The sequence below is a fragment of the Pituophis catenifer genome, unplaced genomic scaffold, assembly GCF_029215685.1.
Source record: "Pituophis catenifer annectens isolate HBS135680 unplaced genomic scaffold, rPitCat1.0.hap2 SCAF_2, whole genome shotgun sequence".
Taxonomy (NCBI): Eukaryota; Metazoa; Chordata; class Lepidosauria; order Squamata; family Colubridae; genus Pituophis; species Pituophis catenifer.
In genome coordinates, this window is record NW_027256882.1 from 293088971 (window position 1) to 293109252 (window position 20282).

A 20282-nucleotide genomic window follows, 5' to 3' on the forward strand; every position below is an offset into this window, starting at 1 on the left:
TCTAAAACGAGACGTTTTAATTCATCCTCTGAGCCAAATGAGGTTTGGATGAAGCACAATAGGATGAGCATTGGAGCATTTGAACTTTGGTGGGGGAGAAGATTCTGGGGAAGGTAGAGGAAGGAACTAAAGGGACAGCCATACTGGACTTAATACTTACAAACAGAGAAGAAGTGATAGAGGGAGTTGAATCTGCAGGAACCTTGGGTGAGAGTGACCATGTCATACTAGAATTCAACATAACGCAAACTCAAGCAGTAGAACAAATTGATACCAGAGTCTTAGTTTTTAAAAGAGCTGATTTTAATAAACTCAGAAAGAACTTGGGAAAGTTTCCTTGGATGAAAATCCTAAAGGGGAAAACAACTCAAGAATCTTGGGAAACTCTGAAAAATACGATCATAAAAGCCCAGACTAGCTCAATACCTCTGAGAAAGAAAAACAAGAAATCCAAGAAGAAATCAACACGGCTACACAAAGATCTCTCTGACATATTAAAAGACAAAAAGGACAAGTACAAAAAATGGAAAGAGGGACACATAACTAAGGATATCAGCAGACAGCCAGAATCTGCAAAGACGAAGTCAAGAAAGCAAAGGCTCAGAATGAACAAAGAATCGCAACAAAAGTCAAAGATAACCCCAAAAAAAGTTTCTTCCAACATATAAATAACAAAAAAAAAAATCAAGGAAACAGTCGGTCCACTAAAGAGAGAAGACAGCAAGGAAGTAACAGGCAATAGAGAGAAAGCAGAGCTGCTTAACTCATTCTTTTCATCAGTCGTCACGCAAAAAGAAACTACCAGAAACATAACTATAAAAAACAGACTGGAAATAAAAGTTAAAATAAGCAAAACATAAAAAAAGAGAGAGAACACCTGTCTGATGTTGAGGAATATAAACCACCAGGACCTGATTACATCCCAGAGTTCTAAAGGAGTTGGCAGATGTTATCTCAGAACCACTGCACCACGTCTTTCAAAAATCCTGGAACATCGGGGAACTACCAGAGGATTGGAAAAAAGCTGATGTGCTTCCCATCTCCAAAAAAGGGAGAGAAAAAAACAGACCAAGGAAACTACAGACCAATTAGCCTAACATCAGTGCCTGGGAAGATACTGGAAAAGATAATACAAACACCCAGATCTGCCAACACCTAGAAATGAGTAAAGTAATAACTAGCAGTCAACATTCCGTTTGTCCCACCGGAAGTTGGCAACAGGCCATTTCTGGCCTCTGGAGGGCCTTTGGGGGGGTGGGGAAGGCCGTTTTCACCCTCCCCAGACTCCTAGAGAGGCTCTGGATCCAGGTGAGAGAGAAAAACAGGCGCGACCCCCCCCCGCCTCCTGGCACGCGATGGCAAAAAGGTTGGCCATCACTGGTATAGGGTCTCCTGCTTGAGTGGAGGGTTGGACTAGATGACCTATAAGGTCCCTTCCAACCAGTGGTGAAATCTAAAATGTGTTAATACCGGTTCTGTGGGCGTGGCTTGGTGGGGGAGTAATGTGACTGGGTGTGCATGGCCATTTTTTTTTTACTTTTAAAACCATTTTTTCTACAACCTCTTCGTCGAAGAGGTTGTAAAAAAATGCTTTCAAAAGGTTCTGATGATCCCAGCTGAGTTGCCTGATCATCAGAGGCTTTTTTCCTTTTAAATGCCTCTGCCGATCAGGCAACTCAGCTTGGATCGTCAGAGGCATTTAAAAGAAAAAAAGGGTTTTCGATCATCAGAGACTTTTTTTTTTTTACTTTTAAAAGCATTGTTTGGCCGAAGAGGTTGTAGAAAAAATGCTTTTAAAAGTAAAAAAAAAGCCTCTGATGATTGTGCGGCTCAGCTGGGCATGGGGGGGGGGGCAGGGATTTTTGCTACCGGTTCTCCAAACCTCCCGCCTCCATCGCTACCAGATCGGGCGATACAGTCCGAACCGGGAGCATTTCACTTCTGCTTCCAACTCTGTTATTCTGTTCTTGAAAAAGCACCTTTGGGATAGTAGTACTGATGATATTAACTAGTTAGATAATGAAATGTCTGCAAGTAAACAACAAGCTCAGGGAGCCCCAAGGACCCCACAATCCTCCTCCTCCCCCTCCTCCTCCTCTCCACAAACCCAGCTCACTTCTAGCACTGATGATGTTACATACGAAGAAAAGTAAGAAAACATCCAAGCTGTTATATATCTCTCCATATTAAAATAATAGGCAAGATTGTTATGATCTTTCTTGTCACAGTTGTTAAGTGAACCCCCACAGTTGTTAAATTAGTCACAAAGTTGTTAAGCGAATCCGCCTTCCCCATTGACTTTGTTCGTCAAATGGTCATAAAAGAGGATCAAGTGATCCCAGGACACTGCAGCCGTCATAATACGAGTCAGTTGCCAAGCATCTGAATTTTGATCCCGTGACGACGGAGATGCTGCAATGGTCATAAGTGTGAAAAACGGTCACAAGTCACTTTGTTTAGTGCCATTGTAACTTGGGACGGTCACTAAATGAATTGTTGTAAGTCAAGGATTATCTGTAAAAGTTTCACCTTCCTTTGTTTCTATTCTGCTTAGATCTCATTTTAAGCGCATCCATCGAAAAGGCATAGCTAGCCTCTTGGCCTAATTGGATTTCTTTCTAAATAAAATAAAACATCCCATTTACATTTTTTAAAAATTCATTTTTTAAAAAAGTCATCTATTTTTTATCCCACCCGGGCCACGAGGTGATTTTTCTCAGCAATTATTCTGTACTTACTCTTTCTTATAAATGAACTCCAGTCTGGGAAAATTATATGACGGATCAATGAAAACAAACGTTGCATTTAATTTTTTTTCTGCTCGTATCACAGTTTTGCCATGCTAAACCTCATTTATTTGTAAGAAGAACTCTAATGGGATTATGAGAACGGATTGCCACCTTCAAAATCGTGCCGGCTAGATTTAGGATTAAATTCTTGTTAAATCCTGTTTCAGAAACGCTCCATCAATCCAACGTTATTGACAGCCGTACTTCAAAATTCGATGTGAAACATCAACAGCAAAAATGCTAAAATATTAAGAAAAAAACTAGCCAATTGCCTGCTGACATGGAATAATCTATCAGAGTTTAATTGCGCCTTTCCTTGAAGCAATGATCAGGGACCAAGTTAATGCAAACTTTTTTTGAGACTTTTTTTTTAAGGATGCTAACGGGGGAAGAAACTGTCTTCTATGGGACAGTTGGAGCATGTGACGTGAATCCAGATTATTCGTCCATCCTTGTTGAGAAGTTCGATTCCTCGTGGGATAAAGACAACAAAGACCAACAGAAGAAAATATTTGCATTTCAGGGTTGAACTGTGGGGTCTTTGATGCTCTCTGAACTTGGTTGTTTTCTTGCGGTCGTTTCATGACCCAAATAGGTAACACCATCAGTGATAGAAGGCAGTGGGGTTTGTAGAGAGGAGGAGGGGTGGGATAGGAGGAGGAGGAGGAGGAGGAGGAGGAGGAGAATTGTGGAGTCCTTGGTGCTCTCTGAACTTGGTTGTTTTCTTGCAGACGTTTCATGACCCAACTAGGTAACATAGTCAGTGCTAGAAGGGAGTGAAGTTTATGGAGAAGAGGAGGAGGAGGGCTCTGGGATCCTTGATGCTCTCTGATATTGATTGCTTTCTTGCAGACATTTCATGACCCAATCAATGCCCATAGGGCTTGTGGACCAGGAGGAGGAGGGCTGTGAGATCCTTGATGCCCTCTAAACTGGGTTGTTTCCTCGCAGACATTTTATTACCCAACTAGGTTACATTATCAGTCTTAGAAGAGAATGGAGTTTGATTTCTGTTTATATTACAAAGTGGTTTGGTTATAAGAGAATATTTGTAGTTCAGAATTGAAATGAAGGAACCTTGGTGCTCTCTGAGCTTGAAACGTCTCACTGAAGTTTACTTACCAGTGCACTGAAGAGGTTACCAAGTTTGGTAAGGAAATGTCTGCAAGAAAACTACCAAGCTCTGAGAGCACCAAGGACCCCACTTTCCCTTCTAGGTTCACACAGAAAATCCAGGCATACAAAACATGGCTATACAATAGTGGCCAAAATTGTGGAAACCTTTTGGGAAAAGTGTATTTTCTAAAACTAGCTAATAACACCGCTTTTTTTGGGGGGGGGGAGTAGTACTATAAAATTATATATCAATGGAAAGATAATTTAATCAATAATGTAATGCAATAACTTTTATGCAGGATTTGCTATTAGAATAGCCGTTACAGTACTAAGAAGAAAAGTGAAACACGTAAAAAAAACGAGATATACAAAAATGATCATGTCAGTTAATCCCTAGTTGGGTAACCTTTAGCATGAATCACAGCCTTACAACGCCTTCCCATGGAGTGAACCAAGTCTTTGAGTTCTGCAGCTGTTATCATGTGAGACCAAGATTGAATGATGGCTTCTATTAACTGGGTTTTATTGCTGGGTCGCTTCTGACTAACCAGTTTCTTTAGTCGGCTCCATTGATTTTCGGTTGGGTTAAGGTCTGGGCTATTCCCAGGCCATTCCAGCAGTGGAATGGGATTATCTTGAAACTAAAAAAAAAAAAAAAGTGGGGTTATTAGCCGTCAAACCTCAAAAATACACTTTCCCCAAAAAGGTTTCCACAATTTTGGCCACTCCTGTATATCTCCACCCATCCCTCTTTCCAGCCAAAGTATTTCTCCTTGCAGCTTCCTCTCTTGGGTGCCACTTCTAAATTTCACATTCCCTTCAGATAAATAACCCCTTGTTTTTTTAAAAAAAAACAAAAAAACAGCAACTTTGCCGAAAAAAATCACCACTGGATACCCTGAGCTTGCAAATTTCTTCATGCTTAACTGCCTTGCTAAATCATTTATTTTGTGTGGTCTTTTTTTTTTTTTTAAGGCAATTCCAGGAAGAAAAAAAAAACCCCATAAAACAGATTTATCACAAAACCTCGTCCTCCCGTCAACCTTCTTCAAACCGGTACATATATTTTTCTGATTATTAATTAACACGAACAGAGAAGCAGTTTTGTGTTTTTTAACCTCTGCTTCTCTGTTTTTCCCTTCCTTGTTCTTCAGAATTAGGCCTTCCTCGTGTTTCACTGTTTTATGAGCCGTGGGCAGTAGTGGGATTCAGCCGGTTCGTATCACTTCGGGAGAACCGGTTGTTAACTTTCTGAGCAGTTTGGCAAACTGGTTGTTGGAAGAAATCATTAGGGCAGAGAAACGGTTGTTAAATTACTTGAATCCCACCACTGGCCATGGGAGTAGTTCTAATCCTGAGTTTGCTTCCCCACTGAGTAACTACAGGTAGTACAATCACAATTAACCCCAAAATTTCTCTTGCTAATCGACTATAGGAAGTCCTCGACTTACAACACTTCATTTAGTGACCATTCAAATTTACAACCTTTTTAACATCCCCATGATCATGCGATCAAAATTCAGATGCTTGCCAACCGGTTCATACTTACGACGGTCGCTATGTCCCCCGAATCACGTGATCTCCTTTCACGACTTCCTGACAAGCCAAGTCCATGGGAAATTCAGATTCACTTAACAGCTGGTGACTTACTTCACTTATCAACGGGAGTGATTCGTTTAACCACTCTGGCAAGCAAGGTCGTAAAACGGGGCATAACTCCCTGAACCAATGTTTTATTTTAGCAACAGAAAATTTTGGGCTCAGTGGTGGTTGGTTTAAGACTCTGGGCAGCTCACAAGGCAATAAAAATAAGAATATAAAAACAATTATGAAATTTGAAAGATTTTGCCTATCAATTGAGCCTGGGGGCAAAAAGACAAGTAAGTAATAAATACATTAGATAAAGCCTTGGTTGGAATTCGCATTCAAACAGCACACCATTGAAAATGTTACTCCTAATACTTCTATGGCAAATCTAGATAGCTTACTAAAAAGCAGAGACATCACCCTGCAAACAAAAGTGTGTATAGTGATTTCCCAGTTGCAATGGATGGCTGTGAAAGTTGGACCATAAGGAAGGCTGAGCGCCAAAGAACTGAGGCCTTTGAACTCTGGTGCTGGAGAAGACTCCTGCGAGTCCCTTGGACTGCAAGGCCATCCAACCGGTCAGTCCTAGGGGAGATCAACCCTGACTGCTCTCTAGAAGGACAGATCCTGAAGGTGAAACTCAAATACCTTGGCCACCTAAGGAGAAGGAAGGACTCACTGGAGAAGAGCCTCATGCTGGGAACGATGGAGGGCAAAAGAAGAAGGGAATAGCAGAGAATGAGGTGGCTGGAGAGAGTCACTGAAGCAGTTGGCGTGAGCTTAAATGGACTCCAGAGGATGGTAGAGGACAGGAAGGCCTGGAGGTCGCGATGGGTCGGACACGACTTCGCAACTAACCACAACAATACTTCTACCCAGAGTCACCAATACGGAGATGGGCGGCCTCTAAATTTAATAAATAAATAAATAAATTCCCTGCCTGAATCCATTTTAGCAGATCATTTATGCTGAGCCGTTTAATATGAGCATCCTAGACCAAGCCAAGTCCAAAAGTGCCATAGAATTCCTGGAGACAAAGCTGAGAATTCCCCAGACAAATCAGCTATCAACGGGCACATAGAGATCCAACAACATCTACATACCATTGAAAAAGAGACGATCAGCAAGCCAAAACGGAAACAAAAACACTAAAGAAATCTCCTTGCCAGCAATCAACATCCAGGTGAGCAGAGATTAACATCAAGAGTAACATTAGGCCAACAATCAAGCAATAAGCATAATTCCAATCAAGGAACTACCATTTCAGGAGACCCTATACTATTCCAGAGTATAGGGTCTTCTGATGGCCAGGAGTTCCACTGGTTAATTGTCTTCACTGTTAGGAAATTTCTCCTTAATTCCAGGTTGCTTCTCTCCTTGTTAAATTTCCATCCATTATTTCTTGTCTTGCCTTCTTGTGCTTTGGAAAATAAGTTGACCCCCAACTCTTCTTTGTGGCAGCCCCTCAAATACTGGAAGACTGCTATCCTGTGCCCCCTAGTCCTTCTTTTCTTTAGACTAGCCAAACCCAAATCCTGCAATCGTTCTTCATGCGTTTTTGTTTCCAGGCCTTTAATCGCCTTCGTTGTGGCTCTTCTTTGCACTTTTTCCAAAGTCTCAACATCTTTTTTGTAAAGCGGTGACTAAAACTGGAGGCAGTATTCAGCCTGATCAAGGAATCATCAAGAACACCCCCGTCAGTGCTGACAGGACAAGTCACTAGTCTATAAACAGACAAGAAACCCCAGTCCCTTCAAGCATTGATGAAGTTACCTAGTTGGGTCATGAAATGTCTGGGAGAAAACCACCAATCTCAGAGAGCACCAAGGACTCCACATTATTCCTCCTCCTCCTCCTCCTCCTCCTCCTCCTCCTCCTCCTCCTCCTCCTCCTCCTCCTCCTCCTCCTCCTCCTCTTTTCAAATCCCACTCCCTTCTTGCACTGATGATGTTACCTAGTTGGGTCATGAAATGTCTGCGAGAAAACAACCAAGCTCAGAGAGCGTCAAGGACCCTGCTGTTCAACCCTGAGCTGCAAATATTCTTTTCTATCAGTACAGGAATGCCATTTCTAGAAATTCTGGGGGGGGGGGAAGCAGATCCTGCTAGAATAAGAGAGCTTGTATGAACCAATTTTAACAAGGCAACCCTGCCGCGTGTGTTTGTGGGGAGCAAATGGTAGAACCAGCAGGACAAAATCGGATGCCATGAATGGAATATTCCTGTTGCCAGGACTAAAAAAAAACCCAGCGTGTTAGTTTTCTCTCCAAGTAGCTGCATGGCTTCCTGGATAATATTGTTATTATTTTTAATTGAGTCACTCCATTGATATCTAGTTTCATCAACAGCTTCTTTTCCGTTTTACCGGTTTGTGATTTTTGTTCCTGGTTCCTGCGGGGAACACAGCAGTGAAAGACAAAAAGATCCAGAGGCAAGGGCATGGCGACTGCCGTGGAGAACATTTTTCTTTTTCTTCCCCAAGTGTTTTTATGAAAGATTTTATGAAAGTTTACTGTAAGCTAAAACATGAACGGAAACAATAACTGAAAAAGTTAAAGAAAGAAGGAAAAGAGGCAGGGGGGAGGGAGGGGGGAGGGAGAAGGAAAAAAGGAAAGAAGGGAGGGAGGGAGGGAGGGAGGAAAGAAGGAAGGAAGGAAGGAAGGAAGGAAGGAAGGAAGGAAGGAAGGAAGGAAGGAAGGAAGGAAAATGGAGAGAGTGCGGGACAAGAAGGAAGGGAGGGAGGGAGGAAGACAGATGTGGGGAGGCATGGTAGGAGGGAGGGAGGAAGGAAAAAAGGAAAGAAGGGAGGGAGGGAGGGAGGAAAGAAGGGAGGAAGGAAGGAAGGAAGGAAGAAAGGAAGGAAGGAAGGAAAATGGAGAGAGTGCGGGACAAGAAGGAAGGGAGGGAGGGAGGAAGACAGATGGGAGGCATGGTAGGAGGGAGGGAGGAAGGAAAAAAGGAAAGAAGGGAGGGAGGGAGGAAAGAAGGGAGGAAAGAAGGGAGGAAGGAAGAAAGGAAGGAAGAAAGGAAGGAAGGAAGGAAGGAAAATGGAGAGAGTGTGGGACAAGAAGGGAGGGAGGGAGGGAGGAAGACAGATGTAGGGAGGCATGGTAGGAGGGAGGGAGTGAGGAAGGAAAAGAGTGTGGGACAAGAAGGAATAGGGGAGAGAGAGGGTGGGAGGGAGGGAGGGAGGAAGGAAGGAAGACATGTAGGGAGGGATGATGGAAGGGAGGGAGGGAGGAAGACAGGATGGAAGACAGAGATAGGGAGGGACAGCAGAAGGAAAGATGGGAGGGAGGGAGGGAGGAAGGAAGGAATTTCTAAATGTTTCAGGCCAGTTCAATAATAACCAAGTCATTCTAGTCATCAAAAGTTAAATCCAGAAATGTTAGAGAATTCCTGGAAGCCTGGCAGACAAACCAAGCCATCAACAGGCACATAGAGATAAACACCATTTACACACCATTCGAAAGAGACAATCCAAAAGCTAAAAAGGCAGCCGAAAGACCAAAACACCTTCTCTCCAGCAGTCAACTCCCAGATGAACAGAGATTAACAGCAGGATTAAATACCAGGCCAACAATCAAGCAGTAAACAGTACACGATGATAGATTAAGGAACTGCCAACGCAGATGGATAAACAGTTTTAAAAAACAGTATAATCAAGGAAATACCGTGACAGACACTCCCACCAACACTGACAGGGCAACCACTAGTATTGAAACAGTGAGCAAACACTATTCCTTTCTAAAACTGATGATGTTACCTAGTTGGGTAAAGAAATGTCTGCTGGAAAACAACCAAGCTAACAGAGCACCAAGGACTTCACGATTTTGCCAGCAGCCAAAAAGGCCAATATAATCCTTGGTTATATTGTATAAACAGAGGCATAGAAGCAAAACCACATGAATCCTTAGTAAGGCCACACCTGGAGTACTGCATCCCGTTTTGGTCAGCACATTACAAAAAAGGCATTGAGACTTTGGGAAAAAGTGCAGAGAAGAGCAACTAAGATGATTAAGGGCCTGGAGACATATGAAGAATGATTGCAGAAATTGGGTTTGGCTCATCTAAAAAGAAGAAGAACTGGCAGGGAACATGATAGCAATATTCCAATATTTGATGGGTTGCCACAAAGAAGAGGGATTCAACCCTTCAAAGCACCTGAGGGCAGGACAAGAAGCAATGGATGGAAACTAATCAAGGGGAGAAGCAACCTGGAATTAAGAAGGAACTTCCTATTGTGTTTCCCCCAAATTAAAACCGGGTCTTATATTACTTTTTGCTCCAAAAGACGCATTATGGTTTATTTTCCAGTTAGGTCTTTATTTTGGGGAAAATACAGTACTAAACGCCTCCGTCTGCTGACGATCTTAACCGGGGCTTATTTTTGGGGTAGGGCTTCTATTACGAGCAGTCTGAGAAATCATGCTAGGGCTTATTTTCTGGTTGGGTCTTATTTTCGGGAAAACAGGGTAAGAGTGAGGACAATTAATCTCTGTAACCACTTGCTTCTAGAAGTTGTGAGTGCTTCATCACCGGAGCCTTTTAAGAAAAGACTGGACAACCTATCTAGAATGATACAGGGTCTCCTGCTTTAGCAGGAGGTTGGATTAGAAGACCTCAAAGGTCCTTTCCACCTTTATTCTGATTGATTTCCTAATATAAAAGGGACTCAGTATCAAAAGTGGTACCTACCTCTCTCTATATTCTAAAATAGCCAAGTCTTCTATCTCAGTCAAGATTCCTGCCACCTCATTGGCCAGACTCAATATCAAAATAAGGGAGAGATGGAAAATAAGAGGAATCCTAAAAGAAAATAGAATCTTCAAGATCCTCAATCTTTTCTAATGCCATTCAGCACCGCGTCGGTTCTCAGGCTCCCACATCACCATGTCAATCTCTCCTTTGACTCACCTTGCCTACCTCTTTCCTTGAAAGCTGATCTGAAGGCAACATTTGGATTTGAGAAGAGATGTCCATCAGCATCAATTTGCCATGGAGCTCAAGAACATCCAAGCCAGGAGCTCCTCTGGAGCACTGGAAGGTTATAAAAATCATACATGACAGCAAATAGTTGAGGTAGCTTACACCAAAAATGGTCCACAGTTCTGTAAAGGATGTGACAAACTTGAACATGTGTGTGTCCCACTGAGGACAATTAGCTAGTGGTCTTCTTGTATGGTGACCCTTCCTATCTAAAGGCACTTGGGAAATGGCTAGTGATCTTCAGACAACACAACATATGTGCACACTTCAAACCCAAGAATACACTAAGGCAGAAGCTTGTCCACCCCAAGGATATAACACCTAGAGACAAACTGGGCAACATGGTATATGCAGTACAATGCAATGAGCCATCTGTACATTGGGGAAACAAAACAACCACTTCATAAGCACATGGCACAACATAGTAGAACAAACCTATCAGGACTAGATTCAGCAGTCCATCTGCCTTTAAAAGACAAAGGCCACTCTTTTGAAGACAGCAAAGTCCATATTTGGACAGAGAAGACTGCTGGTTTGAAAGAGGGGTCAAAGAGGCCATCTGTGTCCAAATTGAACAGCCCTCCCTCAACAGAGAGGGAGGGATATGACATCATCTATCTCCAGTCTACAACACAGTCCTTTCAGCAGTTCCAAGAAGGCTCCACACCCATTTGCACCACTCAGGTGGCCCTGAGGACACAGATAAACCTCCAAGTGGCCTCAACGACTCTCTAAAAAGAACACAAATAACCAGCTGTCTGCAGGGAGTATCAATCCTTCCATTCCTCACCAGCCAGTCCCAACTGAAGAAGCTTCTTGGATGAGTAGCGAAAGGTCTTCAAAGAAAAACCAGAAAGTTCCATTGCCTCTTGAAACTTTGGAACTGCTAGTTGTGTAGTTATGGTTTCCCTTAGCTTCTTTCTTGTTAAAATAGGGAAGCCTAGGTGTGAAATTGTGGGTGTCCATCTGAACATGTGGATGGAGGAGGTTTTCTGCCAACCTTTTACAGTAGAAGACCTTGTCAATTGTCTTAGAACACAACTAGCATTATTCTAATATGATGTTCTGGTCAACATCCGACTCCTAATACATCCACTCAGATTCCTTTCCAGTAAGAAATGTTTATTCCTTGTTTTCGACAAGGAATAAAAAATAGAATCAGAATATTGGGTACTTGCCACACAATTGCTGTGTGCCTGATATTGCAGTGGTTGAAAAATCTGATAGAGACACATAGGCCTTGACATATGACCATAATGGACTCTGCCACATTGTAAATCGTGACAGGCCTAAAATGGGTTGGTTATGTAACCTAACGGGCCCCCCAATCTTTTGGGTATCAGGAACCGGTTCCGTAGAGAGAGGTTTTCCCCCAAACTGGAGGGGCATGGTTTCATGTGCTTCCTGTGTCAACTCCCAAAGCATCCCTGGCCTGCTGTTGAGTTGCCATAGGCAAGGGGGATGGGAAAAAAGGTGAAACACGACAGCCAAAAACAAAAGCACATTCCAGATATATATCTCTCAAGGCTGTCTCCCAGGGTTACCCACAGCGGCCAGATGGGAGTGATCTCTACAATCCATGAAATTGCTCCGTTGGCGAATGTGACTGATGACACACCCTGGGGGGGAGGGGGGAAACAGGGTCATGCCTGGGTTGTAAATTACATGGGGTCAGAGTTGGCTTCACTTGGAATGTGCCGACACGAAGCTCCTAATAACTAACTGGATTTCTTTTGAAGCTTGGCTCAAAGAGGATCATGATTTAATTCGGGCATCTGTCAGAACCCTGACAGCCTGCATGCCACGGATGGGGCTTCACTTGTTTGCATGGCCTGGTTTCTAGCATGCCGTGGCCCAATGCTGGTTCAGGGTCCGGGGTTGGGGACCCCTGATATAATCAACCCAATTTTGTGACTGTTTTTTGGTGGTGGTCATTCAGCAAATGGTGTATTGTTAACCAACCCATTTTTCACTAGGCTGCGGTTTTGCCGAAAACTGGAAATAAGTGCAGGTTTTCGGGAAAACCACCCTAAAAACTTGATTGCGTGACCATCAGATGCTGTAAACGACCATAAAAATGGTCGTGTTTCTGAGTGTCCGAAGTTTGATTATGTGGTTTTGGAAGGGTTCTGACTGTCATAATTTTGAATCTGGATCATACGTAGCTTAAAGGTAGGTTCGTTGTAACTTTGAATAGTCACTAAGCAACAGGTTGTAAGTCGAGGCCTACCTATAGACAAAAATATATATTTCCTCTTAGCTGAACAGGTCGATGTGTGGGGAAATAATTTGGGGTGAAGAAGATGTTGACTTGTTTAAGGTGAGCTACTGCCTCCAGGGATGTCTGTGGAGATGAGACAGGTGGGAACAAATTCAACATGGCGGCCATGACCAAATGTCAATCATTTGAAGCCTTGCCCTATTTTGGATACAGTCACCTGTAAAAAGGGGTGGACCTTCTATCAGGTGATCAGATCCACCATTTGGGGAGGGTTTGACAACCCCCCCCCCAAACAGCTCAGAACATAGTGATTACAATCCATGATTTCTGTGGCGATGAAGATAAAGAATCAAGATTCAAGACCTTAATGGCCAAGTCTTCTTCTCGCAAGTTTTGGACCACGTCTACAAACCCATCATCAGATATCAATCCTGAAGGTTCAGTAGACCCAAGGGTGACAACTTTCCCTGTAGGAGGCATCTGCTGGACTCTTTTTTGGAACACAGTTGCCGGGGTGTCCATAGAGAGGTCAAACAATTCAAGATGGCAACCGCAACCATTCAATCATAGTCCGTCCCCTCCCTCATTTCTAACATGTATGGCGTGATTGTAACCACAATCTTGGTTTTTTTTTTCACCTCCAATTTGAAAACAACCCTGACAGTTGCCCCAAACGGGTAACTGAGATGGGAGATACATAAAAATATGATTGTGAGCCTTAAAATAGGTTTAACATAGTTGTTGTTTTTTCTTTTCATGTGACAGAATCCCTAATTTGATCGCCAAATCCAAGATACCCAATCCCAGTTCCTGCATTTGTCATCCACCATGCTATCCACCCAGCCATCAAGGTTCAGCACCTTCTTGGTGACCTATAAATAGTGGTGGGATTCAGCTGGTTCGGACCGGTTTGAGCGAACTGGTTGTTAAATTGCTGGCTGGCCCCTCCCCTCCCCACCCCTCCCCTTCGAGGAGTCCACACACGCCCCATTTTGGCTCCTAGGTAAGTGCCGGGAGGCCTACTAGGCCCAAAACGGAGCACGGGGTGTGTGGCAGCCCCTTTCCCCCTGCACCCTGTTTTCATTTCCAGGAGGCTGCAGGGAGGCCTACTAGGCCCAAAACTGGGTGTATGCATGCGTGTGCGGTGCCCCCCCCCCCGGCAGCCCATTTTTGCTCCCGGGGGGGGTGCAGGAGGCCGAGCGCTGCCTATCACACTCTCTGGCCACACCCACCATGGCCACGCCTACCTAGCCAGTCATTAGGGCCGAGAACAAGTTGTTAAATTATTTGAATCCCACCACTGCCTATACAAATGCTAATCCGGTAAAAAAAATCACCAGCTCTTTTGGTGTACAAGAACTTGGTGGACCAGTTTTTTGGGTGGTCCAGACAGTAAGAATGATTAATTAGTGGAAGAGCCTGCATCCTGGAGTGGTAGGCAGTGGTGAAATGTAAAATTTGTTACTACCAGTTCTGTGGGCGTGGCTTGGTGGGAGGGGTTAATGTGACTGGGTGGGCGTGGCCAACTTTTTTTTTTTTTTTACTTTTAAAATCATTTTTTCTATAACCTCTTCAGCCGAAGAGGTTGTTTTAAAAATGCTTTTAAAAGCCTCTGACGATCAGGCAACTCAGCTGGGATCATCAGAGGCTTTTAAAAGCATTTTTTTCCTACAACCCCTTCAGCTTTTTTTTTTTTTTTTTACTTTTAAAAGCATTTTTTCGGCCGAAGAGGTTGTAGAAAAAATGCTTTTAAAAGCAAAAAAAAAAAAAGCCTCTGGGGGGGAGGGATTTTTGCTACCGGTTGTCCGAACCACCCGCCGCCATCGCTACCGGATCGGACAATCCGGTCCGAACCGGGAGCATTTCACCCCTGGTGGTAGGTGCTCCATCACTGGAGGTTTTCAAGAAGAGACTAGACAATCTTTTGTCTGGGATAGTTTTCCTGCCTTGGGCAGGGGGTTGGACCAGAAGACCTCCAAGATCCTTTCCAGCCCTAGGATTCTATGATTCTATTATTATTGTTGTTTTCTTTTTTTATTTAGGAGATTTATATTGTCGCCTATTCGCACATGGCGACTCAAGGCGGCTTACAAAGATATAAAAACATCATATAAAAAGCAGTAAAACTTATAAAAGAATCATATATAATAAAATAAAATCACCCCACCCCCACTCCTGCTCCGGCGACAACACATCACACGAGCCATTTAATGGGCTCCATCCCGCTGTGGGTTCCCCAGGCCCGCTGGCAGAACCAGAACTTCAGCGCCTTCTGGAAGGGTGTTAGAGTGGAGGCCATTCTAATCTCTGAGAGGATGATGTTCCAGAGAGAGGGAGCCACCACAGAGAAGGCTCTACTTCTGGGTCCCACCAGGTATATCTCTCACCGGGATGGGACCTGCAACATTCCCTGCCTCCCTGCTCTGGTGGGTTGGGTGGATGTGACCAGCAAGAGACGGTCCCTCAGATCCCCTGGTCCCAAGCCATGAAGGGTTTTAAAGGTGACAACCAGCACCTTGAATTGCACCCGGAAGCAAATCGACAACCAATGCAGCTCCCGTAGAAGAGGTGTAATACACGTGTTATTGGATGTTTTGTGTTTTGGATGTACTCAAGGTCTAAGCTTCTTGTGCTGCGAGATTTCCCCCCTCTCACAGATCTGGCCCTCCATCTTATCGAGGGCCTATCTTGATGACGGGTTTTGGAACCCCGAGAGATGGCATGCGTCAAAGAGGGGATTAAGGTTTTTTTTAAATGCATTATTAACTAAAATTTTAAGGGGTTCAGGGATGACCAGAGTGGGAGCGGGGGAGAACCCACAAAGGTCAAGGCCGGGTCCGGCAGAGGGCAGCGGCAGTGGAGATGCAGGGTTGGATATCAGGGAGGGGGTGAGAGCTCAACCTTGTGAGGGCCGTGTGATCTGTATGGTGGGTGGGAGGGGCAGATATGGTGGAAGCAGGGAGCCATATCATGTTATGGGAGTGCACTCTCGCTATCTTCGAGCGATCGCGCACTCCGGTCCCCAAGGCTTTACTCGTTTCCCAGGTAGCACAGACTCTCAGGGCCTGGGCCTTCGGCTGTTGTTGTGCAATGCCAGATCCGTGGCAAATAAGGTCCCCCTCATTTATGATCTTATTCAGGAGGGGGGAGCGGATGTGGCGGGTATTACAGAGACCTGGTTGGGCCCAGAAGGCGGGGGGTGCCCCTGGTTGAAATGTGCCCACCAGGTTTCCGGGCATTTCATCAGCCGAGGGCCCAGGATAGGGGTGGGGGGGCAGTTATTATTAAAGAAAGTCTATGTCCGAGGGAGACCCCTGGACCTCGGATAGCTGGATGTGAGTCCCTTCTTGTGAAGTGGGGTCGTGGAGTGCAGATGGGCCTGCTGATCACGTACTTGGCTCCCTGCTGCGTGGCAGTGGCCCTGCCCAAGCTACCGGACGTGATAGCCGGGGTGGCAGTTGATACCCCCAGGCTTATAGTTATGGGGGACTTCAACCTAACATCTGTCGGCAAAACGTCTATGGCGGCTCAGGAGTTCTTGGCTTCCATGTCGGCCTTGGACCTGACCCAATTAGTTCAAGGCCCTACTCACTTGGGGGGACATACTCTGGACTTGATTTTTGTGTCTGGTCAGTGGCAGAGTGATCTGGAAAGAGGGGATTTAGTCATCGAGCCCTTGTCATGGTCTGATCACTCCCTCCTTCGCATGGACTTTTGAACTGCTACACCCCACCACAGGGAGATGGAACCGACTAGGTGGTTCTGTCCCAGGCGCCTGATGGACCCGGATAGGTTCCTGACGGAGCTTGGGCCATTCCCTGAGGCTCTGGCTCACAGCGCGACTGAAGAGCTGGTGGCCGCCTAGGATAGAGTGGCCGCCGGGGCTCTGGATCGTGTCGTGCCTTTGCGGCCTCTGACCCGGTGCCAATCTCAACTGGCTCCCTGGTTCTCTGAGGAGCTGAGAGAGATGAAGCGCCGGAAAAGACGCCTGGAGAGTGATTGGAGCGCCAGTCGCTCCGAATCTGACCGAACACTGGTGAGGTCTCATATTAAGACCTACTTAGTGTTGATAAAAGTGGCAAAATTTAATTATTTTTCCACTCTTATCGGGTCTGCAGAGAACCACCCAGCTGCCCTGTTTAGGGTGACCTGCTCCCTCCTTCATCTGGGAGCGAGGGAAGACCCCTTGCAGGGCAAGACTGAGGATTTTGTGCAATTCCTGCATGACAAAGTCACTCAGATTCGGGAAGGTCTGGACTCTGATTGGGTAGATCCAGATGGACTGATGGAGGGGAATCTTGAGAATCTTATCTGGGAGGGGTTTGACCCTGTGACTCCCGAGGACGTGGACAGGATTCTGGGGAGGCTTAGCGCTGCCACATGTTTATTGGATCCGTGTCCCTCCTGGTTGGTGCTGGCCTCCCGGGAGGTTACACGAGGCTGGCTCCAGGGGATTATTAATGCTTCTTTGAATGAGGGTTACTTCCCCCCCTCTTTGAAAGAGGTGGTGGTGAGGCCTCTCCTCAAGAAGCCTTCCCTGGACCCAGCTGTATTAGCGAATTATCGCCCAGTCTCCAACCTTCGCTTCATTGCGAAGGTTGTTGAGAGTGTGGTGGCGCGACAACTTCCCCAGTACCTGGATGAAGCTGATTATCGAGACCCATTCCAGTCGTGCTTCAGGTCAGGGCACAGCACTGAAATGGCATTGGTCACATTGGTCGATGATCTCTGGAGGGCTCGGGACAGGGGTTGCTCCTCTGTCCTGGTCCTATTAGATCTCTCAGCGGCTTTTGATACCATCGACCATGGTATCATGCTGTGACGATTGGAGGGGTTGGGAGTGGGGGGCACTGTGTTGTGGTGGTTCTCCTCCTTCCTCTCCAACCATGTGCAGTTTTTGTTGGCAGGGAGGCAGAGGTCGACTCCGAGGTGCCTTGTATGCAGGGTGCCGCAAGGGTCAGTCCTCTCACCCCTTCTGTTCAACATTTATGTGAAGCCGCTGGGCGAGATCATCTGTGGTTTCGGGGTGAGATTCCATCAGTATGCTGATGATACTCAGCTGTACATCTCCACCCCGAACCACCCCAATGATGCCCTTGATGTGATGTCCCGGTGCCTGGAGGCCGTGCGGATCTGGATGGGGAGACAGGCTCAAACTCAACCCCTCCAAGACTGAGTGGCTGTGGCTTCCGGCCGCCCGGTATAGTCAGCTGTCACCATCGCTGACTATTGGGGGTGAAACCTTGGCCCCCACAGAGAGGGCTTGCAACTTGGGTGTTCTCCTGGATGCACAGCTGTCGTTGGAAGATCATATGACAGCCGTGGCCAGGGAAGCTTTTTATCGGGTTCGCCTGATACACCAGTTGTGTCCCTTTCTGGACCGGGATGCCATGCGCACAGTCACTCATGCCCTCATCACGTCCCGTCTGGACTACTGCAACACTCTCTACATGGGGCTCCCCTTGAAGAGCACTCGGAGGCTCCAGCTGGTCCAGAATGCGGCTGCGCAGGTGATTATGGCTGCAACTCGGCATAACCATGTAACACCGCTCCTGCATGAGCTGCACTGGCTTCCGCTGGTCTTCTGAGTGCGATTCAAGGTGTTGGTTACCACCTTTAAAGTGCTCCATGGCTTAGGACTGAGGTATATACGAGACCGCCTTCTGCCAACAACAACCTCCCACCGGCCAATACGCTCCCACAGAGAGGAGTTCCTCAGGGTGCCGTCGGCCAAACAATGCCGACTGGCGACACCCAGGGGGAGAGCCTTCTCTGTGGGGGCACCAGCCCTTTGGAATGAGCTGCCCCTAGAGCTTCGTCTTAGCCCCGACCTGCGCACTTTTCCCCGCGCCCTTAAGACCCTTCTGTTTCAGCAAGCCGGACTGTCCTAATATGAATTTCAAATGGGTGTATGTGTGTTTTAAATTGATGGCCAAATTTTATACATCTGATTTTAATTGGTTTTAAATTTTATAAATTCATGTGTTTTAATATGGCTGTACACCTGCCCTGAGTCCCCTGGGAGAAGGGCGGTATAGAAATTTAATAAAACTTAAAACTTAAACTTAAAACTTAAAAACTTAAAACGTGCACAACTGAAATCTGCACAAAATCATGCAGGCTGCTGCATTTTGCACCAACTGGAGCTTCCGGATGCTCTTCAAGGGCAGCCCCATGTAGAGCGTGTTGCAGTATTCAAGACGGGATGTGAAATGTATGTTCTAGTTTGAGGCGGACACCTCACTGCGACCCATTAGAAGTCCCTCCTGGCAACACTCCTTCCTTCTCTGTAAGAATAACTTCAGCTGAGGACTTGTCCCTTTCAATGACCATCTGGTGGTCCATCTGGCATCTCTTCATTCCTCCACCCCAAAATCTAACTTTTCCATGGCTTGCTTCCCATCCTCCCTCTCAGCCAACTTTCGGTTGAGGTGAACGCTCGACCCATTCCATCCCCAACGCCGCTCACCCGAACCTACCGTGACATTGTCAGAAGCTGGAAGTTTCCTGCATCAAGCGCTGGGGAGGGAGGGGGCAGCTCCTTGGCCCCCCCTGTTCCATGTTCATCCTTGGTGTGATCTAGCGTGGGATGGCCCCGTCGCCCCCCTACAGCTGGTTAAATCCTGCACCTTCCTTGTGTTTTGACAGGCTTTGTGAGTTTTGACAATCCTGCTAGCGCCCAAGCGGCCATCCAGGCCATGAATGGCTTCCAGATTGGGATGAAGAGGCTGAAGGTCCAGCTGAAAAGGCCAAAGGATGCTAACCGTCCTTATTGAAGCACGGTGGGAAACACTGGATAAGCAAGGTCTAGCACAGGTAACTGTTGGGGGGTGGCAAGGAACATCACCTGTTGTCCCGTAGCGTCTCTTGTGTTGTCGACACTAATGACTTTTAACCTCTTAAGATTCTACCTTTCCTTCTAGAGCCACTTCTGAAGCACCTCAAGGACTTGACTCTACGGGGTTGAGGCATTACAGTGGGTTTATAGTGAGGGAGATACGAGGTTGACCTGGGTTTTTTATTTATTTATTTGCTTTGTTGTTGTTTGTTTGTTTGTTTATTAAATTTCTATGCTGCCCATTCGCCCCTACAAGGACATTCTGGGCAGATTCCAAATTATAGAACCCAAGGGGAAAGTCGTCAACAGATTAAAATGAGCCAATATTAAAAGGCTATTAAAACCAGGCCTACAAGAGCTGAGAGATGGATGGGACAATCTGTCCTCTTGTCCCATCAGCCACCTCCAGTGGTGAGGTCTTCTTGTCCCATCAGCCACCTCCAGTGGTGAGGTCTTCTTGACCCATCAGCCACCTCCAGTGGTGAGGTCTTCTTGTCCCATCAGCCACCTCCAGTGGTGCGGTCTTCATATCCCATCAGCCACCTCCAGTGGTGAGCACCTTCCTCAGGACCCCAGGCCAACTGGCAAACCCAAGTTTTGAGACCCTTCCGGAAGGCCAAAACAGAGGGGTCAGTTTTCACCTCCAATGGTAGAGTGTACCACAGAGATGGGGCCACAGCAGAAAAGGCCCTTCTCCTTGATCCCATTGACTCTAGTTCCTTACCAGATAGGCTCTATACCAG

The 20282-nt window shown here is 46.0% G+C and overlaps 1 protein-coding gene across 1 annotated transcript in view; it reads left to right on the plus strand.

Moving 5' to 3' along the window:
• The window catches only part of CELF4 (CUGBP Elav-like family member 4), a gene marked incomplete at its 5' end in the record, with an annotated part of 118300 nt that overhangs the window by 65828 nt on the left and 32190 nt on the right, over positions 1-20282 (plus strand). The window contains 1 exon segment of the mRNA XM_070938971.1: positions 19350-19517. Coding sequence (XP_070795072.1) covers positions 19350-19477 — 128 coding nt within the window.